The sequence below is a fragment of the Ovis aries genome, chromosome 2, assembly GCF_016772045.2.
Source record: "Ovis aries strain OAR_USU_Benz2616 breed Rambouillet chromosome 2, ARS-UI_Ramb_v3.0, whole genome shotgun sequence".
Classification (NCBI taxonomy): domain Eukaryota; kingdom Metazoa; phylum Chordata; class Mammalia; order Artiodactyla; family Bovidae; genus Ovis; species Ovis aries.
Window position 1 is genome coordinate 84,050,211 of NC_056055.1, and position 24,760 is coordinate 84,074,970.

Sequence of the window (24,760 nt, forward strand, 5' to 3'; positions counted from 1 at the left end):
CAACATAGATGGACCTTGGGGGCATTATGGTAAGTGAAATAAGTCAGACATAGAAAGGCAAATACTGAATGATATCATTTATGCATGCATGCTAGGTCGCTTCATTCGTGTCTGACTTTTTGTAACCCTATGGCCTGTATTCTGCCAGGCTCCTCTGTCCATGAGATTCTCTAGGCAAGAATACTGGAGTGGGTTGCCATTTCCTCATCCAGGGGATTTTCTCAACCCAAGCATTGAACCTGCATCTCCTGAGTCTCCTGCATTGACAGGCATATTCTTTACCACTAGAGCTACCTGGGAAGCTCAATATCATTTATAGGTAGAATTTAAAAATTAAAAAAGAAAACAAACCAAGCTCGCAGAACGGAGAACCCATCTCGAAACTATTTCTGGTATTAAGAGTCATACTCCTTGATGTCCAAATGGAATTGATTACACAAGTACCAGAAGACGTAAAATGACAAATGGGGGATGTGAAGGTGACCCAGAGGGTAGTAACACTAGGAAGCCACTTCTGTTCCTAAGGTTGAAAAAATTAGGGCCTTGGATGGAGGGCCTGTCCGGAAGTATTTCCAAGCACAAGGAAGAGATGCTGCTCAGGGTAGATTGAGAGAGGGACAAATATCCTGGCTTCCCCTTTCCTATCCTGAGGTACAGCACAGTGCCTCTTATTGACTCAGACTCTTGAGAAGCCATGGTCAAGTCGTCATGGCACGTGTAGTTCCTGGAATACAGAGCAGTGTGGAGAAGGATGGGGGTGGAGTGGGTCTGAGCACAAACAGGTAAATGACTGGCCTAACTGGGAATGCCCAGATGTTAACAGCTTTACTCCTGAGGGATGGAGTGATTCTGAAATTAATGGAGTTATCTTGAATGTGTAATTAAGGTTTTATTTTTTTCATTAGCTTACTATATTAAAAGATAATTGTAGATTCTTATTTTGTGAGTGTAAGTGTGCCGAAGTTGTTATTTCTATAACATTTTTAAAATGAAAACTATTTTTTATATGCCAGAAAGAGTGTAACTCTTTCCTTGTTCTACATATTAACCGCTACACAGCTACTTAATGGTAGTTTCTGATGTTGCCCTTTAGAAATTCTTTTTGTCTTTTCTTCTTTCTTGGTGATTGAACCATTATTTCTAGCCTGATGTAGTAGCTCTGTGCTTTCCTTTATGATAGCATTCTCTCTTATCCGCCATCTCTTTCTCTCCCTCCAGCAATAAGTAATTTTGATTTTCTTTGAACTATCATAATATTTTTATCTCTTTTGTAAAACTAATCCCTTATGCCTTTCTGTAGCATTTCATTACTTGTGATCAAGAGCTCTCTAATGTTTGTTTTTATATTTTCACTGTACTTGAAATATAGCAAGTATCTAATATCATCTAATGAATCTTTGTTTAGATCATAGAATTTGAGAGTGGGAAGGGACTTTATAAATCATCTGGTTCAAACTCTCGCAAATAGTAAATTAGATATTTGGTTATTAAAACCCCTGCAGAATTGGTACTTTTATTACTTTATGCTCTATCAGTAATATCATAATCAAGAGAAATAATATAGATTATATTTATCAGAATAAATATTTATAAAATATTTAGCTTCTTGATTTCAATTATGGATTAGAAGGGAAGGAGAGAATGAAGTTTTAAATGCTTACTATATGTCATGCCTTTTTTACATATGACTTTCTGATTAAAACCTGTTGATTTCTCTTTATTTTGGATAAGAAGTTCGTATCAGAATTTTTTTTCCTTTTCATTTTTGTTCTCTAGTGGATTCTCTAGGATAAGAAAATTAATGTTATTTGGTAGTAAGGTTAGTGCTTCTTTTCCAGTCTTTTAGGAAGTATCAATGTGTAAATTCTTGTCTTATAAATATTACAGAAACAAATATCTGCATTAATTTAAATGTTTGAGTTCATGGTCTCATAATCTTGGAGACATGTTTTGATATTGGTTCATGATATCAGAAATCTGCTTTTAGTTGGCAAGCTATGAGAGCCAGATTGCCAAGCTACGATCCGAGGTTGAAAAAGGAGAGGCGTTGCGACAAAGTCTGGAGTACGACCTGGCTGTTGCTAGAAAGGAAGCTGGACTCGGAAGACGGGCTGCTGAAGAAAGGCTAGCTGAGGCACACAGGATACAAGAAAAACTCTGTGGTAAAACTGTTTCTGTTTCTTTCCACGTTTAGGGTCGTAATGTCATTGTATATCATTGGTCCCTGTTGTGTATGGATTCCATATAAGAGCAGAGGTATGACTGGCTTTGGATAGACAGACTTTGCTGTTGTGTGTATGCTTTCTGGCAGTTATGTGAACATTCATTTACTTGACAGTAATGTTTTTGTATATGTATAGAAAGAGGTTCAAAATTCTGTTAATCACTTTGTAGAGCACTTGTTCCATGAATAATTGTAGAATCAAATAGAGATTTAAAAAAGAATTATGGGCTTCCTGTCCCATGTAATCTGAAACAGAATCTCTAGGCTCAGAGAATCTATATGTTTAAGAAGCATTGCAGCTGATTTGTTGATCAGTCAGGTTTAGGAACCACAGAGTATAATATATGTAAAGAAATGTGCCTAGCTATGTGTATAACTTATAACCAGCACCTGGGTCATGGAATGGAAAATTGTCAAAGTCTTCCACATAGATGACTGCTATCCTGATTTTTAATAGCAGGACATTAATTTATTTTGCCTCCTTTTTGCACTTTATATGAAAGGAATCATATAGTATGTACCCTTTTGTGCCTGGCTGCTTTCCCTCGACACTGTGTTCATGAGTCCATCCCTATTGTCGTATGAACTTAATATTGATGTTTAATGCTGTATAGTGTGAACATACCACACTTATATTCTTCCATTGTTGTTGACAGTGGTAGTGGGTAATGTTTAGTTTTTGGTTGTTAAGAATAGTGTTTCCCTGAACATTCTTGTACTCAGTTAATTTTAATGAAGAGAACACTGAACATGAATTCAGAAGATTTAGATTTAGGTCCTGATTCTGCCACATACTGATACTTGAAACTGTTTTAAAAATGAAATGACAAAACAAAAGTGTTTTGTTAATTGCATGGACTCAACAAATGTCAAAGTTACAGTATTATAAAGCTTACTATCCTTAGTCTTGGTCCGGCCATTGGTCAGAGATAGTTTTGATTACCTTTGACATTTAATTATTACACTACTGTCTGAAATTTAGGATTATAAGACTTGAAAGGCACCAGATGTACAAGTTAATAATGACTTCTATTTAATTATGAAGAAATTGAAGTCCAGGAAAGATGGAAAGTTACTTGCCCAAAGTCAGGTGATTTCAACAGACATTTCGCAGAGGAAGATAGAAGAATTCCAGTAATCACATGAAAAATGCTCCCCCTCACTTGTCATCAGGGAAATGCATATTAAAATCACACTGACTATCACTGCATAGACATCAGATGACTTCAATTGAAATGAGTGCCAATACCAAATATGTTCAGATATAGAGCAACTGGAACTCTTTCTTATATTTTGTTAGTGAGAAAGTGAAATGGTACAACTACTTTAGGAAAAAACTTGGCAATTTCTTTTAAAATAAACATATTATTTTCTCCAATGACCCAGAAATTTCACTCTTTGGTATTTTCTCTGAGAAACATTTGTCCACAAAAGACTTGTATAAGAATTTCATAGCAGCTCTATTAATGCAGCCCCAAACTGGAGAAGAACCTTAAATGTCGATTGACGAAAGAAGAAAACATTTTTGTATATTCATTGGATAAGATACTACTCAGCAATAAAAATGAACTAACTCCTGATACATTCAATAACATGAATGAATCTCAGGAATATTATGCTGAGTGAAATTTTACACAGACGATGACTTCTTGTATGATTCCATTGTATGAAATTCTAGGACAGAAAAAACTATTTGTTGCTGAAAAAAATCAGAAAAATGGTTACCTCTAGGATGGGTTGGTAAGGGGAACTGACTCTAAAAAGGTAGGGGGAAATTTTCAGTTTGAAGGAAATGTTCTGTATTTTGATAAGAGTTTGGGCTCCATTAGTGTATGCACTTATCAAATCTCTTTGAATGGTACAAGATTTATGAATTTCACTATATGTAAATTTTACCTGCAAAATAATTGAATTATGTATTTTAATTCTAATTATTGATATGAATGCTCAGTTACTCAGGATTGAAATTTACTTTTATTTGCATTTTGTTTTGAAATGTATAAGAACTATGATGGTCTGATGGATGGAGAAAGTGAATGCATGCATGGATAGATGTACGGATGAATGTGTACAGAATATACGTATGGCAAAATGTTAACCATAGAATCTAGTCTGAAGTTTATGGGTGTTCATTGTACAATACTCTATTACTCTAAACTTTATTTTTGAAAACTTTTGTGATAAAATATTGAGGGGAGAATAGGAAAAAACCTAATGAATTTATGGGATATTAAAAGAGATAATCTCATAATGATTGAGAGAGGAGATAAGACAAGAGAGAAAATATCAGAAGTTGGAAAACAAGTGGATGAGGGATAACTGACTTAGCAGACTTAAGATGTCAGAATCCTAAGCCCCAGTAAAATAAAGGAGGTTAGTTAATAGCTGTTTGCTCTAGAAGCACATATGTTCTTAGATGCCCTTCCCAAGAGCCTGCTGTTCTGGGATTGCTCCCACTTCCTAGTGTAAATTGGGGGCTTAATATCTGGAGATGATAAAATACAGAGTTTCCAGACTGGCAAAACCAGGAAGATAACATGCTGCTACTGAATACTGAGGATCTATTGCTTCTAGATTCTTTTTTCTATTGACTTTCCCAAAAGTGAGCCGTGAGATTACTACACTCTGTGTGGGAATGCTTCCATGGGTCATCTGACCAAGCCAAGAGAAAAACCTAATGGTAGTGATGTAGGGAGTTTGCTTCCCACATTTATCAGACAGACCACAGTTATCAACTTCTGTCGTCAAGCTCAGCATCTGGGTAGTAGTTATGTGAGTGTATAAAAGATGTGCCACCCTTATAGTTATGCTTAATTGGGAGCAGATAACCAAGAATTAGCAGATACTTGGGGAAATCCTCTAAAATGGAGTAAAAGAATTAATCTGGAAGAATCAAAAACTCTGCCAGGAGCAGATTTAACAAATAAGCATTATTAATATCCTCACGGCTGAAAAAGAATATGTTCCATCCATGGTGTAAGAACTGGGGATATAAAGAAAATAAAAGCCTCTTAGAAATTAAAAATATGAAGTCAGAAATGAAAAATGGCAACAAAAGCAGTAGAAGATGAAGGTGGGAAAATTTTCCCCAAATTAGAGTACAGACAAAGGTAGAAAGATAAAAGAGAAAAGGCAAGAAACTTTGAGGGCTAATCTGAATAGTAGAAGATCTTGAAAGAGATGAGAGAGAGCAGAAAGGGATAAATGATCAATGAAATTACTTAAAAAGAAAGCACCTCAGAACTGAAAGATATGAGTTGCCAGATTGAAAGGGCCCGCTGAATATTTACCACAGTGGAAGAAAATAGACCCACATGAAGTCATGCTGCTACTGCTACTGCTAAGTCGCGTCAGTCGTGTCCGACTCTGTGCGGCCCCATAGACGGCAGCCCACCAGGCTCCTCTGTCCCTGGGATTCTCCAGGCAAGACACGTGAAGGCATAGCATTATGAAAAGCCAGAAAATAGAGACAAAGTAAAGATCCTAAAGCTTTCAGAGAGAGAAGAAAAGAAAAGGAAAGAAAAATAAGCCATTTGCAAAGGAACAGGAATCAAAATGGCCTTAAACTTACTTGCAATACAAGATGCTAAATGATACAATATTATCTTGTAACTGAATGGGAGGGAGACTTTTTGTACCTTTTAAATAACTTTTGTATTTTGAATCCTTTGAATACATGATCCATTTAAAACACAAATATAATTAGAAATAATACTACAAATAGTTTTTTTTTTTCGTTTAACAAGTATAGTTCAGTTCAGTCTCTCGGTTGTGTCCCACTCTTTGCAACTCCATGGACTGCAGCACGCCAGGCTTCCCTGCCCATCACCGGTACTTCCATGTTATCTTTACAGCAACTTAACTAGGAGGCACTTTATTCCCACTGAGTGTTAGAGAGTCAGAGAGGTTTAATCAGGTGGTAGGTGGTGAAGACAGACCTGGAAGCCTTTCATTACTTCTTTTCTAGATGCTGAAACAGAACAGCAGCCAGACTGAGTTGGGAAGTGATAGTTATTGTTGAGTTAATACTAGGATGAGAGGTTGAGCCTAACTTTAGGGGAGCAAAGAGTTCTAGTTTTAAGGTTCAGAACCTCAATTTTGTGATGGTCTTAAGTATGAGATGTGCCACAGTATTGTTTGCTAAGTCAAAAATCAATATTTGTAACCTATCAAGTCTTTTAAAAAAGAGTATCCAGTTTTTTTTTTTAACTCTTTTTTTTTTTTTTTTTAAATTTATTTTCTTGAATAGGAGAAAAGGCATTTGAGTTGCAGCTGGTGCAACTTGTGGTCTAGGAATGTGCTCTAGGAATATGTCATAACCAATTCATGGCAAAATCACCTCTGTCTGGAGGGGAAGAAGAGATTGAGAAATTATAAAATAGATAGGTTCTAGGACAGAAACTTTTCAATGTTGACTGGTATGAACTGGTTAAATGTTTTGTTTTAAGATGACGTTCTAAATGAAATCAGCTCTAGTGCCTAGGTTTTTGAGCTCCTATGTTTTAATTTGTGGTTGTAAATATACCCGTTATTCTTTTATATTTTTAATAGCTCAGAATGTAGAACTTCAGGGAAAGGCAAATGAGATCGAGAAAGCATTCCAGATTTCCCAGCAGAAATGGAAAGAAGAGTGCATAAGATTTGAACATGATTTGGAAGAAAGAGACAATATAATTCAAAATTGCCATCAGGAATATGATTTACTTACGAAAGAAAAAAGCAGACTAGAGAAAACTCTACAGGTAAATATTTCATGAAGAAATTTTTATTTATTTAATATTCATTGATATGTATTATGGGCTTCCCTTGTAACTCAGTCAGTAAAGAATATGTCTGCAATGAAGGAGACCCGGGTTTGATTCCTGGGTCAGGAAGATCCCCTGGAGAAGGAAATGGCAATATACTCTAGTATTCTTGCTTGGAGAATCCCACTGACAGAGGAGCCTGGCGGGCTGCAGTCCATGGGGCTGCACGAGTTGGTCACAACTTATATGTATTATACATTATTTGAAGTTATCTTTGGAAAGGAAAATGCCAGAAAGCAAGCAAATCTGATTTCCTCCTCACTCCTCCCAACTCCTTTCCTCTCTCCCTTTCTTCTTTTTTTTCTTAGGGTCATATTTTCAGGTCTGTTTTGTAATACGCTTTAGCAATGTGTGAATATATATACTGTGTCTTTTGTGAAAACAGTTTGAGTTCTTTGATCAAAATTAAAAAAACCCCACTTATATGGGAATATTGTAAGAAGATAAGAACCCACAACCCTTTTGGTCTAGCAGCATGAAAAGTTGGAATTTTAGAAATGTTAGAAATGTGGGCCCTAGGTTTTGACCTGAATATACAATAAATACAGAAAAATTTTTATATATCTGATATAAACTTCATTATATATGTAGAATACATTGTATATGGCATGGTAGGTAAAATATATGATGACCTCTTACTGAAATTATTGTGAGCTATTTATCCTCCCATTTTTTGTTCTTTAGTTTCTAAAGTAAAAGTGTGGTTTAAAGTTGAAGTTGCAAAAAAAAAAAAAAAAAGTTGAAGTTGCCACTCACATAAAAGATAGATTTTGAATTGTTTGTGTTTAAAGTGTGGTTTAAAGTTGAAGTTGCAAAAAAAAAAAAAAAAAAAGTTGCCACTCACATAAAAGATAGATTTTGAATTGTTTGTGTTTGCCATTTTTTTTTAAGTACCAATTTAAATTAAAAAAAAATGTGGTAAAAATGCTTTCCATTTACCAAGGGTATAAATGACTTTACAGAATACTAGAAATAAATCTTCACTAAAAATAATTTTACAAATGCATTTGCCAAATGTAAAAGTTTCAGTACAGTGGTTCCCTTCCATTGCCAGCGTGTCTACCTTTGATTTCCTGCTTGCTAACAGTCACAGTTGTCTCTTCTATTTACTGTACTAGTCTTAGACCCTGGAACAGTGCCAGACGTATATACGGGTTCCATTAGTATTTGAATGAGGGGAGTTCAGTGACAACTGAAACTGCAAGTCCCTGGACTGCTCTGTATAAACTGCCCCACATAAAATGTCCTAGAATTATGGGGAAAGAGGAGTAACGGTGGCAGCATTCCTTATGCAGTCAGCCTGTATCTCAAATCTCTTATGGATCTTGATGTGATCTTGATCATCTGTTTGGTAGGAGAACTTTGATTTTACACGATTGGCTTTGAACTGATGTGCATGGAGACCTTTGGGAATAAAGAGGAGTCACTGTTTTCTCCTAAGGGGAAGAAGCCTCAAGGCTGTCCCTGTTGGCTTTCCTGTAGTGTTGGGAGGGCAGTCTTTACTTTGCAGATCCATGCTACAGTTTATAAGGACAGGGGAGGTTTTCCCTCTCTCTCATGTAAACCACAGAATCTTTCTCCTGTGTTAATGCAGATTGAGTGTTAAACGCTACAGTTTAGAAAATTGGGCTTCTCAAGAAGCCTGCATTTTATACTTCTAATGTTTTGAACCAAATTAGATCCTGTAAATGTAGTGCAACTAAGAAAATCCCTGAAGAAAAGCATCTTGCAAATACTGCTTGTCTGTAGAACAAGAAATTAGTTAATAGTCCAGACCTAAAAATGTTTTATTTCATTTTTCAAATTTTTATTATTCATAGGTAATTAGAGCTTTCCATATTATCTCCTTTACATACAGATTTACATATAGATTACATATATGCCCAACAGTTTACTTTGTTTTTGTGTTTTTATCAGGATGCATTTTGTTCAGGCCCCTGCAGCTAAGTTTTTTGGAAAGATTGGTTTAAATATCTATATTTAATATCTGTATTTATATCTACCTATATCTATCAATACTGTATCTATATCTACCTGTATCTGTCATTATATGGATTACATATATGAAATGTTGCTTGAATTAAATGGATAATCATAGCTTCTTATTCAGATATTATTCTGATTGTCAAAATATAATCATTCTATTAATTCTTTTAACATAAATTATAGTGAGTTTTAACAGTCTATGGGTACGGAAAGCCTTTGTATGTTTAAATTGCGGATGAAAGAAGAAAGATAACTTTTATTAATCAAATAGTAAAGCAAGATTTTATTCATGTAAAGGAAGCGTTGGAAAAACATCAGGATGAGAAGAATGAGATGGAGTCTCATATCAGAGAGACAGCATTGGAGGAGCTTAGATTACAAGCAGAACAATGGGAAGCAGAGAGAAGAGAGTTACAATTTATAGTACAGGTATTTAAAAATAATAATTCAGATCCTTCAATATGTCTTTTTAATGCTTACGATATTAAAATTTACATTAGTGAGATAATTGACTCGCCTACTCATGGAGAAAATAATTCGTAGAAGGCCATGTTTCATTTGTAGTTACATGACAATATGAGCAACTGGTTCCAAAGATACTATTAGAATTAGAGTCAGGTGACTTCCATTGCATAAATTATTTGATTTTTAAGGACATATATACACTTGGCATTTAGTTTTCCAGTTTAAAATGGGAGACTATTAGCAGTCTTTAATAACATAAAGAAATAGAATAATTAGAATTTGGATATTAAAAGATGCTTACAAATCATATAGTATAGTAATACTCTCTTTTGAACTCTTTTTAAGAAGTGCAAATTCTTAATCATGTTCTTTTAACCCTTTCCCTGCCAACACACAGTGCAATTTGAAAATCACTGATTTCATCTAATAATTTCCATTATAGATGAGCAGACTGCAGTTTGTGATTTAGTCATATCGTAGACTGAGCAATTAGTGTGGGGAAAGATTATGAGTCTCCAGATTCTTACTTCTGTGTGTTTTGCATATCTTTAGGACATTCTATAAATTACTTTGACGGAGAGTTAGGAGAAATTAAAACTGTTCATTCACTAATCAACTAATTTAAAATTTCAAATAAATTTCCATAATTTCTTCTATTAATTTGTGATAAGACAGTTTTTCTACACAAAATGCCATTGAAATGTAATCTTTATATAGATGTCAAAGGTATCTGTTCTTTACAGGATGAAAAATGTTCACCTAAAATAAATTTTACAGTTGCTTTTTGTGTTAGGAACGGTTTTATAAGACGAAGGTGGCCCCAAACCTGCGGAGAATAGGAGGCACCTATTTCTTTAAGAGTGAAATCTGGCAGTAAACAGTGAAAGTACTGAATTTGTTGCATATGTAAGTGTTGAGAATACCAACAGTATCGCATATTTCCCAAACCTTTGTTCCTTGGGCAATGCTTTTCTTCCCAGTCACTCCCTCTGTGAAATCTGTAAAGGTAGTTACTCTTTAGACCTCTTGGTATTTTTAGAGTCTGCTTGTAATTTTATAGTTAGTCCTCTCATTCATTCAGTCCCTTGTTCCTTTATTCAGTCCCTAAGTTCCTGCTGTGGGTCCTGAGGATATAAAATTGATTAAGATATGATTTCTTTCCTGAAATATCTTTCAACATGGAGAGGCATGTAAAGAGAGAAGAAAATATTGTAATATAATACAGTTTTAAAGAAAATGCTATGGGGTCATAAAAGAGAAATGAATTGCCTGGGAGTTTGGGGAAATTTATCACAGAGCAGAGGGCATTTGAGCTGTTATTGATAATTGTCTTCAAGGTTACCTAAAACAAACAAGTACACATAAGTAAATGAAAATAACGGTTACGCCCAAGTCGCGAAATCTCCCAGTGACCACCAGGGAGCCGATATCCGATGCAAAAGCAAGAGAGTTTTTATTACCAAGCTCGAGCTGGGGCTCCCACCGATACCAACGCAGCAGCTATAGGGAGGAGCCCTGAGCTCTGCGTTACATTGCTTATATAGGGTATTATCGCACAAAAAATTCAAAAAACGGGAGTCTCCGGGTCTGATTGGTCACCTTCTGGTGAAGGGTTAGGTGTTGAGTTCTGATTGGTTCTCCTTTCCCGGGCTTGACTCGAATTTCCCGGCTGGCCAAGGGTTCTGATTGGTTCGCAGGTGGTGGGGTGAGGTCAGGGGATTTCCAAAGGCTCTTTTCCCCGAACCTTACAAAATGGAGTAGCTCTGATTCTTCAGTAACCTCTTTATTTTTGAATACTCAGAAATTTTCACTACTACCAGTCAGAAGCCCTAAATTTATAAAATATATTGCAGAGACCTATATTCAAATGTATAGATGATATGATTTTCATACAGTTTCCTGATCAATCCTCTAAACCTCACATGAAACGTATATGGTTATTATTACGTGTGGGAAGAATAGGAATATATTCCTTAGGTTACTACCACCTATAAGATAGATTTTATTGTATTCAGTAACTGAAATGTTCAGAAGTCTGTCTCTTAATCCTTGTCCTTTTTACCAAAAGAAAACTGCCTTTCCTTTTATAAAGCAAGCTTAGAAACCTTTTAGACTTTAAAAAAGTCTTTTTTTTTTTTCAACAACTTGAGGGATAGATGAAAATTCTCTCCTCTCTCCTGTCTCTATTGGCTGTTGATGGGTTTAGGTTTCTATACTATAATTAGGTGTTAGTATAACATAGTGTTCTTTTGTGTAACTCTCCAAGGGAATTCAGTTTTTAAAATAAGTTTGAAAAAAACCTCAGTGAAGCCCCATCTTAAACAGACAAAGCTGGTATAATATTTCTCTCATCTGGGCTTTAGAATTCAGGCTTGTGTAAAAGGAAAATCTTAATTTTATGCCATGTCTCCTTTCTTTCCCAGATTGAAGTGATAAATAGAGGTGCACGTCTCTGGAATATTAATGGGGATTCTTAGTGGAGTTATATCATTTAAAAAAAGCATTTTTCATTTTTTAAAAATGCATGTCCTCTTTTGATAAACATAAAAATTCCATGCTTCTCTTGGCATTCTTTGAAATTTCAAAACAAAGCAAAGCCATAGTAATTTTAGAATGACATATATATGTTGATCTTGGGAAAATATGTTATTTTATGTTTTACTTCTATTTATTTAAATCATTTATGTGTTTGTTTCTGCAATAGCAGTGAAAACTTTGAGGATGCTTATTAGCCATGAGCTTTACTACTGTAGGCAGTGTGGGACATGCAGTGGTAAATTGCCATGTTCTTTCCTTTGTCATTTTTATAGTTTACTTCAATGTATAACTCATCAGTAGAATTAAAAGCATTTAGAAGATGAATGTATGTTTTCATATTTAGTTTATTTCCAAAATTCTGTAACTAAGCCAGGGAATAAAGTGACCCTTTCCTCATTCTGGCTAAATTTGATTTATATATCTAGTGATCAAGTGAGGTGAGAGCTTGTGATGGCAGAGGAGCGTGGGAAATGTTCATTGAAAATAATACCATAGACTGAAGGAAGAAGAGGAAGAGTTGGGGGTGGTGGTAAAGGAAGATGTCAGACTAGGTGTGGGATCAGATTCGGCATCCATCAGTGGGATGTGTGCTAAGACAGCAGTTAGGGATGGGGTATACAGCATGTCAGTGATCGACTGGGTAAGCGCAGCTGTGATCCAGGGACAACTTGGAGTTTGTTGCATGGAAAGGAAGTATTTCAGAATTTTGTCTTAAATGATCTAGGGTAGCAAGGAGCTTTTCTTTGTAGTTTCCTGGGAAACTGTCCACTGGTGCCCTGTGTAAGCAAATGATGTAGAAAGTGAGTCTGGTGCTGGTACTGCCTATTATTTCCAAACATTCCTTAATAGTCAATTATATCTTATCAATAGTCAAACATATATCAATATAAGTCAAACATATCTTATATCAATATATCAATATCTTATATCAATGGTCAAACATTTCTTAATAGTCAATTTATAGAATTAAAATATATTGTTCTCATTGTAAAAATGCCCCTAATATAGGGAACTTTAAAAACAGAAAGTAGAGGTCTGCCCTGTTACTCTGCCCACTCCAGTCCTACCCCTTATCTAAGGGTATATAAACATAATTACATAAATATGCCTCAGTAATATTCGGTGTCCATCTTTTAATTCTTGCATTATTCTTGTAGTGCTTGCGAGCGTTTCTGTTATATGGGAGTTCCTAATACGTTTAACAAATTCCTTATTGATTTACATTTTATTTCCTTCAAAATTTTTTGCTTCACTTTAAAATGATTCACCAACATCCTTGCCTGTGTCTTTGGGCTGTCATACAAGTGATTCAGCTGTGTGAACGCCTAGAAGTATAATTGCTGAATCTTCAAGTTTTATAACTGTGATAGGTATTCCATAGAGTTGCCAGTGAACACTGTTTTTGATTGTCAAACTGTGCTGACTTTGGGGATTTAGAGAGAGAACCATGTGCTGGACTAAGGTTGTAAGTATTGTCTGTGTTGTTTTATTTCATAGGTTAGGAAGGAGGAGTACTTTAACTCTGATATGTTCTAATTATTTTAATCCTTAGACTTGAAACCTTATTTTGGAGTTCAAGAGATATTGTTTATATAAGTGCATATAAAGAATTATACTTTCGGGGCTATGTTTCTGGAAGATGTGGAAAGAAAGGAAGTTTATTTCCTAACAGCACATTGTGGTTTACTTTGATGTTAAATGTCAGTTCAAAAACAAACTCCATTTTAAAATATTTTAAGTTCAACACCTCCCTCTAGTGGAAAAAAAAAATTCACTCACTTTCCCCTACCTTTCAGTCAGTCAGTTCAATTGCTCAGTCCTGTCCGACTCTTTGCAACCCCATGGACTGCAGCACACCAGGCTTCTCTGTCCATCACCAACTCCTGGAGCCTACTCAAAATCATGTCCATCGTGTTGGTGATGCCATCCAACCATCTCATCCTCTGTTGTCCCCTTCTCTCACCTTCAGTCTTTCCCAGCATCAGGGTCTTTTCCAATGAGTCAGTTCTTCACATCAGGTGGTCAGAGTATTGGAGTTTCTGGTTCAGCATCAGTCCTTCCAATGAATATTCAGGACTGATTTCCTTTAGGATTGACTAGTTTGATTTCCTTGCAGTCCAAGGGACTCTCAAGAGTCTTCTCCAACACCACAGTTCTACCCTCAATGTGATTTAATTAAGTTGGGGTCACTGACTCGATGGACATGAGTTTGAGCAAGCTGTGGGAATTGGTAATGGATAGGGAAGCCTTGGGTACGGCAGTCCATGGGGTCGCAAAAAGTCAGACACAACTGAGTGACTGAACTGAACTAATGTGATTTAATTTGTTACACACACAGACACACACTCACTCACTATAGGGATCCAGGTATCTTTGGTTTGATTAGAAAACAAATTCTGTGACAAAAAAATTAAAAAAATTATTTGGGAGGAGGCAAGTTAATTTGGATGTATAACTGCATGAGGTATTTTATAGTTCTTTTGTAATTTTCTTGTATATTATAATGCACTCCAGACATGGATTATATTGATTAAACTATACACCTATAACAAGTATCTGAACATATAAAAATTAATAGGGATTAATATATAATTAATTAATACCCTATGTAGCCAATCAATGCCATTAATATTGCCAACATTTACCATCTAGATCATTTAGTGTTTGTCATATTTGCCTAAGAATTCATAACAGACACATTTTATATCACTGAAGACTGAATCATTCACTAACACGCCACCCCCACAAGATAACCATCCTTCTGAAGTTGGTGTTTAACTTTCTGTCTGTAAACATTGATGATATATGTTTTGTTTTTTTAATAGTATTTTGTTTATTTAAAAAGGATGCATGCAGTATCACACAGTATGAGTCTTTGTCCAACTGTTTGTTCTCCCCTCTTCTGTTTCTGAGGTTTGGCCCAGTTGATAAACTATCTCTGGTTCATTCAATTTAACTGATCTATAGTGATTTATCATATGCATAATCATCCATTACAGGGTTGGCTGAGATTTAATTTCTAAGTTTCAGTTATTTCATGCAGTGCTTCCATAAACATCAAATATTTTTATGTGGGATGTATTTGGTGTATTTGCAATTACTGGATAAAATATATGCTAAGTTATTCTCCCAAGTGGTTGTATCAATTTGAGAGAAGACTTTCTCTTCCCTTGAAGTCTCTTGAACCCTTGGTATTTTTCAGATTTGATTTCTTTTGCATTAGAATGTGTGTGAAATTTCTCTTGCTTAAATTTCTGTTTACCTGACATTGCTCATGTTATGTTTATTGGCCATTCATATTTCTTCTTTTGTGAACCGCAATTTTATTTTTTCCCCTTTATCCTTTTTGTTTGTATATTCTTATTGATTTATAGGAGTTTCAAATATATTTGATAACTTGGTTACTTAAATCCCATGGCAAACATCTTTTTCCTCTTCGTGGAGACATGGAAACAATTTACATTGTGTGCAGTTTTAAATTTTAATGTAGTTGAATGTATCACTATTTTCTTTTATTGATAGTACTTTTTTATGTCTTATATAACCTAAAATCATAAAGAAGAAATGTTTTTTTTATAGAGAATGAAGGAAGGTTTAATTTTATTTTTTTCCAAATGGATAACCAAATGTCTGTACTAGTTATTCACCTATCTATACTGTTACCACTTATTGATTTAAAATGTCATCTGTGTCATATATCAAATTCCTTCATAAAATCTACAGTTTGGTTCCTGGTGCTTTGTTCTGTTTCACTTACATGTTGATCTGTTTCTAAATCAGTACTAAATTGTTTTATTTGCCATGGCTTTAGAGTAAATCTTGATATCAGATAGAGCAAACTCCCTTCTCCATATTCTTAATATGTTTTCTGAGGGAGTAGGGAGGAGAGTTATTCTCAGCTTTTTAATCTTCCATATGAGTTTGAGAATTGACATGGTATTTATATTCCACCAAGAAACCTTGTAATTTTATTGGAATTGAATTGGATTTATAGGTCAGTTTGCCATAAATTGACATCCTTAATTTCTTCTGCTTTCCACTCTTTTTTTTTTTTTTTCTGTTTTTGAAGAGATTTCTTCAATTTTATATTACAACCTTTCTATTGAATTTTCTTTCTGGTTTTAAATTTTTTAATTTCCCGGAGTTGTTTCTTATTCTTTGACTATACTTTTATATAGTAGACTCTTCTTGTTTTATGTTTGTAATACCTTATTTTTACTCTGTGGATGAAAGTCATACTTGTTCTGAAGGTGGTTCCCCTCCCCCTTCCTCCCTAGATTGTCTTTGTTTTCTCTGAGTGTTTGATCCCGTTTGTCTGAATTTCACATGAAAAGCTTTCCTCAAGTGTCTGGTGATCCTTGTCTGTGTGTTCATGTTTAAGAAAGAAGCACCAAAAAGCTAGGAGAAAGCTCTTGTTGTGTGTGGAGCCCTTCCATTTAATTGGAGAACCTTTAAAAGGCCAGAATCTGTAGCTTTTTTCTCCTTGGCCTGGTTATTTCCCCACAAAGGAGCCTTCTAGTGTCTTTGTTGTTCTTATAGTACCTTAAGTGTAGGAGTCAGTGTTTTGGGAGCTGAGGAGAGAAACAGAGCTGTGAGGTTTCATCCCCCACAGTTTCCTAATCTCCTCTAATTTTTAATAAAGTGTCTTATCCTGTCCTTCAGTTGGGTCTGGTTTTCACGACCTCAGAACCTTTTTGGATCAGCCTTATTGGTTTGCAGATAAACTCTCTCTTTTTCCAAAATGGAGAGGTCCCTTTGTCTGGGAGGGAGTTGGCAGAGGACATCTGAGAACAGAGCTAACTGCTGCTTACAGAGGCTTCCAGCAGCGCTCCGTGTTCCCTGCCACTCTGTGGCTTGGCTTCAGGGGTAATTGCTGCTTCCAATTTCTGATTATTTTTTTACGGATATGAATTCAACTTGCTATTAGGCCCTGCCTTTTTTGAGTGTTTAGCAAAGTTGAGAAAGCCGAAACCTAACAAACACACACTCACTTGTCCATTTGTTTTCCATCTTCCAAATTTGCTTTTGATATCTCTTGTTGGCTGTCATCTCTTCTGTCACTCACTTTTATTCTGTCTTCATTTAAGTGGGGTTTCAGGAGCAAGCAGAGATGATTGGATAGGTTTGATCCAGTCAACTGAACTGGTGATATCCTCTTTCTACTTACGACTTTTTGAGACCTTACAGTTTCACTTTTCATTTCATATTTGAGTTCTGGTTTTATGGAATGTTTTTAGTATGAAGAGCAGCCAGGGTGTTGGGTTTCATAGCTATAGTTCTTTTTTTCTTTCCAGTTTTATTGAGACATAATTGATTCTCCTCCTCCTCCTGCGTGCATCCTCAGTCCTGTCCTGCTCTTTACGACACCATGGACTGTAGCCTGCTAGGCTCCTCTGTCCATGAAATTTCCCAGGCAAGAATATTGGAGTGGGTTGCCATTTGCTACTTCGGGGGATCTTCCAGACCCAGGGAATGAACCCGTGTTTCTTGTATCTCCTGAATTGGCAGGCAGATTCTTGACTACAGCACCACCTGGGAAGTCCAGTACAATATGGTATTGTTAACTGTAGTCATCATATCTTAATATTCAATTTATAGCATTTTTATAAATTTGTTATGGCATACAGTATTTCCATGGCATACAGTCTTTCCGTAATACTGTATTGGAAACATTGTTGAATTTAAAAAAAGCACTTAACTTGTGATGATGGACTGATACTCATATTCTCCATTTACAAAAGAGAGACACATGGTATGGTAATGTAATTCTTTGAAAGCAAAGTCACAAAACAGTCAGAAACCTAGCTCATTATTAATTTTGTATTAAATGTCACTCACCTTGGGCTTCCCTGGTGGCTCAGCTGGTAAAGAATCCACCTGCAAATGTGGGAGACCTGGGTTCGATCCCTGGGTTGGAAAGATTTTTTTGGAGAAGGGATCAGCTGCCCACTCCAGTATTCTGGCCTGGAGAATGCCATGGAGTGTTTAGTCCATGTAGTTGCAAAGAGTCAGATATGACTGAGTGACTTTCACTCACCTCATGTCTATTTCAGGATAGCCTGTCTGCTTCAGTACAGATCTTGCGCGTGATGTTCAACATGAATACTTAGTTGACGATGAGGACCCCAAAGCATCTCCTACAGTTCTAGCTCTGCAGCTATGAGACTGTCACATGAAGACACATATACACAGTAGATGAGTCACTGACTGTGTGCGTGTTGATTATTCACTGCATGCATGGTGATGACGACTGTTGAGTAGAAGTGAATCGTCCTAATGGTCTTCATCCTTGTCATCTTCATGCTGAGTAGGCTGAGGAGGAGAGGCTGGTATTGCTGTCTCAGGGGTGGCAGAGGTGGGAGAGATGGAGAACATGAAAGGGGAGGCAAGAGAGGCAGGCGTACTTGGCGTATCTTTACAGAGAGACATTGTCATTTCTGACTGCCGTTTTTGCTTTTTCATTTTTCTAAAAGTGTTTCTATATGATGCCAACCTATCTTTCATTGTTTGGCTTAGTTTCAGTACCCATGTTGTGGAAGGTTCTGTGTTGTAAAAGAAGTCCTTTGCTGTTCAGTCACTAAGTCGTGTTCAGCTCTTTGCTACCCCACGAATCGCAGCATGCCAGGCCTCCCTGCCCCTCAGAGAAGTCAAAAGCAGTCTTAAAACCAGCGTCAGTTTGTTTTCTGGCACTGCTTCTTCTATGTCATCTTCCTCATCATCTGACACTGGTTTGGAAATACTCATCTCCATTGAGTCATCTTCTGTTAATTCCTCTAGTGTGCTGTTTATCAGTCTTGAATTTCTCCAAGATTTATATCTTGAAACCCTTCATCCCCCCATCTTTTTTTTTTTTTCATATCTATAATCTCTTTCATGATTTCCTTGATTGACTCGGTCATAAATTCTGTGAAGTCATGGATAACATCTGGACATCGTTTTCCCTAGCAGAGATTTATTATTTCAGATTTGATGGCTTGCACATCTTTTTCTATAATGATGCCATTTTTTCAATGCTGTAATTCTTCCAGACTTATATGATGTTGTTTCTATCACGGCTCTTTTCCATAGCATTAACCACCCTTTCTATAGAGTACCGTGTGTGTTGTTGTTCCGTCACCCAGTCGTGTCTGACTCTTTGTAACCCCACGGATTGCAGCCTGCCAGCCCTTTCTGTCCATCGCCTGCCAGCCCTTTCTGTCCATCTCCATCTCCCACAGTTTGCCCAAGTTCATGTCCGTTGCATTGGTTATGACATCCAACCATCTAATCCTCTGATTCCCTCTTTTCTTTCTCCCCTCAATCTGTCCAGCATCAGGGACTTTTCTAATGAGTCAGCTGTTTGCATCAGGTGATCAAAATATTGGAGCTTCAGCTTCAGCATTAGTCCTTTCAGTGAATATTCAGGGTTGATTTCTTTTAAGATTGACTGGTTTGATCTCTTTGCTGTCCAAGGGACTCTCTGGAGTCTCCTTCACCATCACAGTTCGAAGGCATCAATTCTTGGCGTCCTGCCTTCTTTATGGTCCAGCTCTCACAACCGTATGTGACCACTGGAAAGACCATAGCCTTGACTATATGGACCTTTGTTGGCAGAATGATGTCTCTGCTTTCAAACACACTGTCTAGGTTTGTCATAGCTTTCCTGCTAAGAAGCAATTGTCTTCTGATTTCATGGCTGCAGTCACCAGCCGCACTGATTTTTCCCAAGAAGAGGAAATCTCTCACTACTTCCATCTTTTCCCCTTCTATTTGCCATGATGTAATGGGGCCTGATGCCATGATTGTAGCTTATTTATTTATTTATTTTTATTTTTTTTACCACTTAAAATAATTTATTAAAGTAAATGGATCATTGCACAAAAATCCACTGCATTTTTATATACCACCAGCAGTCAATTAGAAAGCGTCAATTTTTAGAAGTATCATGCAATGACTAAAGTATCAACAATGAAAAATAATGGACAAAAGTGTCAACAACAAAAAATAAAGTAACTAGGAATAACTGTAAAGTGAAAGAAAGAAAGTGAAGATGCTCAGTCGTGTCCAACTCTTTGGGACCCCGTGGACTGTAGCCTGCCAGGCTCCTCTGTCCATGGGATTCTCCAGGCAAGAATACTGGAGTGGGTTGCCATTTCCTTCTCCATGTAGCTTTTTTAATATTTAGTTTTAAGCAGACTTTTCCACTCTCCTCCTTCACCCTCAGCAGGAGGTTCTTTAGTTCCTCTTTGCTCTCTGCTATTAGAGTGGTATCATTTGCATATCTGAAGTTGATGTTTCTCGTGCCAGTCTTGATTCCAGCTTGTAATTCATGTAGCCTGGCATTTCTCATGATGTGCTCAGCATATAGATTAAATAAACAGGGTGACAACAGACAGTCCTGTCATACTGCTATCTCAGTTGTGAGCCACTCAGTTCATACAGGGTTCTAACTGTTGCTTCTTGACCCACATACAGATTTCCCAGGAAACAGGTAAGATGGTCTGGTATTCCCATCTCTTTAAGAGCTTTCACATTTTGTTATGATCCACATGGTCAAAAACTTTAGTGTAGTTGATGAAACTAGATGTTTTTCTGGAATTACTGTGCTTTCTCTATGATCCAGCAAATGTTGGCAATTTGATCTCTGGTTCCTCTGCCTTTTCTAAACCCAGCTTGAGTATCTGGAAGTTCTTGGTTCACGTTAATGCTGAAGCCTAGAATGCAAGATTTTCAGCATGACCTTACTAGCATGGGAGATGAGTGCAAGTGTCTGATGGTCAGAACATTCTTTAGTACTACCCTTCTTGGGAATTGAGATGAGGATTGACCTTTTCCTGTGGCCACTTGCTGGGTCTTCCAGATTTGCTGACATATTGAGTGCAATACTTTGATAGCATCATCTTTCAGGGTTTTGAATAGCTCTACTGGAATTCCATTGCATCCACTAGCTTTATTGACAGCAGTGCTTCCTAAGGTCCACTTGACTTCACACTGCAAAACATCTGGCTCTGGCTGACTGACCACACCATTGTGGTTATCTGGATCATTAACATCTTTTTTGTACAGTTCTTCTATGTATTTTTTCCATCTCTTCTTGATCTCTTCTGCTTCTATACCTCTACTGTTTCTTTTATTGTACCCATCTTTGGATGGAATGTTCCCTTCCTATTTCCAGTTTTCCTGAAGAGATCTCTAGTCTTTCCCCTTCTGTTGTTTCCCTCTATTTTTATGCACTGTTCATTGAAGAAGGCCTTCTTTTCTCCCCTTGTAATTCTCTGGAACTCTATGTTTAGCTGGGTGAACATTTCCCTTTCTCCCTTGCTTTTCGCTTTTCTTCATTCTTCAACTATTTGTAAAGCCTCCTTGTATAACCACTTTTCCTTCTTCTCTTTTTCTTAAGGATGGTTTGTTCGCTGCCTCCTGTACAATAGTACCAACCTCTGTCCATAGTTCCTCCGGCACACTGTTTACTAGCTCTCATCCCTTGAATCTGTTCATCACCTCCACTGCATATTATAGGGGATTTGATTTAAGTCGTACCTGGCTAGCTTAGTGGTTTTCCCGCTTTCTTTAGTTTAAGCCTGAATTTTGCTATGAGAAACTGATTATCTGAGCCACAGTTAGCTCCAGGTCTTGTTTTTGTTGACTGTGTACAGCTGTTCCATCTTTGGCTACAAAGAATTTAATCAGTTTGATTTTAGTATTGACCATTTGGTGATGTCCATGTATATAGTCATCTCTTGTGTTGTTGAAAAAGGGTGTTTTCTATAAATAGTACTTTCTCTTGGCAGAATTCAGTTAACCTTTTCCCTGCTTCACTTTTTACTCCAAGGCCAAACTGGCCTGTTACTCGAGGTATCTCTTGACTTCCTACTTTTGCATTCCAACCCCGGTGATGATTATAACATCTTTTTTAAGTGTTAGTTCTGGGAGATCTTCTAGGGCTTCATAGAGCTGATCAGCTTCAGCTTCTTGGGCATTGGTAGTAGAGGCATAGGCCTGAATTGCTGTGATGTTGAATGGTTTGCCTTGGAAACGAACCAAGATCATTCTGTCATTTTTGAGGTTGCACCCAAGTACTGCATTTTGGATTCTTGTTGACCTTGAAGGCTACTCCATTTCTTCTGTGAAATCTTGCCTGCAGTAGTAGATATAATGGTCATCTGAATTAAATTTGCCTGTTCCTGTCCATTTTAATTCACTGATTTCTAAGATGTTGATGTTTAGTCTTACCATTTCCTGCTTGACCACTTCCAGTTTACCTTGATTTATGGACCTAATATTCTAGGTTCCTATGTAATACTGTTCTTTGTAGCATCAGATTTTACTTCCATCACCAGACATATCCACAGCCGAGCATCATTTCCACTTTGGCCCAGCTGCTTCATTCCTTCTGGGGCTTTAGTAGCATATTGGACACCTTCTGACCTGGAGTACTCATATTTCCATGTCGTATCTTTTGGTCTCTTCATACAATTCATGAGGTTCTCACGGCAAGTATACTTGGGGGGTGGTTTGCCATTCCCTCCTCCAGTGGATCACATATTGTCAGAACTTTCCACTATGAGCCGTCCATCTTTGGTGGCTTTACATGGCATGGCTCATAGCTTCATTGAGTTATGCAAGCCCCTTCGCCGCAACAAGGCAGTGATTCGTGAAGGGGACTTTATGACCCCCTGATCTAGAGCCTGAATTAGAGATGTTGTATTTTGGGCAGGTAGACCATTTCAGTGTCTTTAGTGTTAAACAATTCTTTTTCTTTGGGATGGTCTTGCTCCCTGTCTCCTGTACAATGTCATGAAACCTCCATCCATGGCTGTCTGAGGAGGCCTTACAAATAGCTGTAAAAATAAGAGAGGTGAAAAGCAAAGATAAAAAGGAAAGATATACCCATTTGAATGCAGAGTTCCAAAGAAAAGCAAGGAGAGATAAAAAAGCCTTCCTCAGTGATCAGTGTAAAGAAATAGAGGAAAACAATAGATGGGAAAGACTAGAGATCTCTTCAAGAAAATGAGAGATACCAAGGGAACATTTCATGCAAAGATGGGCTCAATAAAGGATAGAAATGGACCTGACAGAAGCTGGAGATATTAAGAAGAGGTGGCAAGAATACACAGAAGAACTATACAAGAAAGAGCTTCACGACCCAGATAATCACGATGGTGTGATCACTCACCTAGAGCCAGACATCCTGGAATGTGAGGTCAAGTGGACCTTAGGAAGCATCACCAAGAACAAAGCTAGTGGAGATGATGGAATTACAGTTGCGCTATTTCAAATCCTGAAAGATGATGCTGTGAAAGTGCTGCGCTCAATATGACAGCAAATTTGGAAAACTCAGCAGTGGCCACAGGATTGGAAAAGGTCAGTTTTCATTCCAATTCCAAAGAAAGGCAATGCCAAAGAATGCTCAAACTACCACACAATTGCACTCATCTCACATGCTAGTAAAGTAATGCTCAAAATTCTCCAAGCCAGGCTTCAGCAATACGTGAATCGTGAACTTCCAGATGTTCAAGCTGGTTTTAGAAAAGGCAGAGGAACCAGAGATCAAATTGCCAACATCTGCTGGATCATGGAAAAAGCAAGAGAGTTCCAGAAAAACATCTATTTCTGCTTTATAGACTATGCCAAAGCCTTTGACCATGTGGATCACAATAAACAGTGGAAACTTCTGAAAGAGATGGGATACCAGACCACCTGACCTGCCTCTTGAGAAAGCTTTATGCAGGTCAGGAAGCAACAGTTAGAACTGGACATGGAACAACAGACTGGTTCCAAATAGGAAAAGGAGTATGTCAAGGCTGTATATTGTCACTGTGCTTATTTAACTTACATGCAGAGTGCATCATGATAGACGCTGGGCTGGATGAAGCACAAGCTGGACTCAAGATTGCTGGGAGAAATATCAGTAACCTCAGATATGCAGATGACACCACCCTTATGGCAGAAAGTGAAGAACTAAAGAGCCTCTTGATGAAAGTGAAAGAGGAAAGTGAAAAAGTTGGCTTAAAGCTCAGTTCAGTTCAGTTCAGTCGCTCAGTTGTGTCTGACTCTCTGCGCTGCAGCATTCCAAGCCTCTCTGTCCATCACCAACTGCCTGAGTCTACCCAAACCCATGTCCGTTGAGTCGGTGATACCATCTAACCATCTCATCCTCTGTCGTCCCCTGCTCCTCCTGCCTCCAACCCCTCCCAGCATCAGGGTCTTTTCAGATGAGTCAGCTCTTTGCATCAGGTGGCCAAAGTATTGGAGTTTCAGTTTCACCATCAGTCCTTCCAATGAACACCAAGGATTGATCTCCTTTAGGATAGACTGGTTGGATCTCCTTGCAGTCCAAGGGACTCTCAAGAGTCTTCTCCAACACCACAGTTCAAAAGCATCAATTCTTTTGGCACTCAGCTTTCTTATTGTCCAACTCTCACATCCATACATGACTCATGGATAAGCCATAGCCTTGACTAGGTGGACCATTGTTGACAAAGTAACGTCTCTGCTTTTGAATATGTTGTCTAGGTTGGTCATAACTTTACTTCCAAGGAGTAAGCGTCTTTTAATTTCATGGCTGCAATCACCATCTGCAGTGATTTTGGAGCCCCCCAAATAAAGTCTGACACTGTTTCCGCTGTTTCCCCATCTATTTTCCATGAAGTGATGGGACCTGATGCCATGATCTCAGTTTTCTGAATGTTGAGCTTTAAGCCAACTTTTTCACTCTCCTCTTTCACTTTCATCAAGAGGCTTTTTCTTCCTCACTTTCTGC

The 24,760-nt window shown here is 37.4% G+C and overlaps 1 protein-coding gene across 12 annotated transcripts in view; it reads left to right on the forward strand.

Moving 5' to 3' along the window:
* CCDC171 (coiled-coil domain containing 171) overlaps window positions 1-24,760 on the forward strand; it is a 352,484-nt gene that overhangs the window by 20,812 nt on the left and 306,912 nt on the right. For 7 of the 12 annotated variants that reach the window (XM_004004388.6, XM_060409497.1, XM_060409499.1 and 4 more), the window contains 3 exons: window positions 1,988-2,162; window positions 6,776-6,966; window positions 9,313-9,444. In XM_004004388.6, coding sequence (XP_004004437.1) covers window positions 1,988-2,162; window positions 6,776-6,966; window positions 9,313-9,444 — 498 coding nt within the window. The remainder of the gene's footprint in view (window positions 1-1,987; window positions 2,163-6,775; window positions 6,967-9,312; window positions 9,445-24,760) is intronic. The other 5 variants (XM_042243466.2, XM_060409501.1, XM_060409498.1 and 2 more) reach the window with 1 other exon arrangement.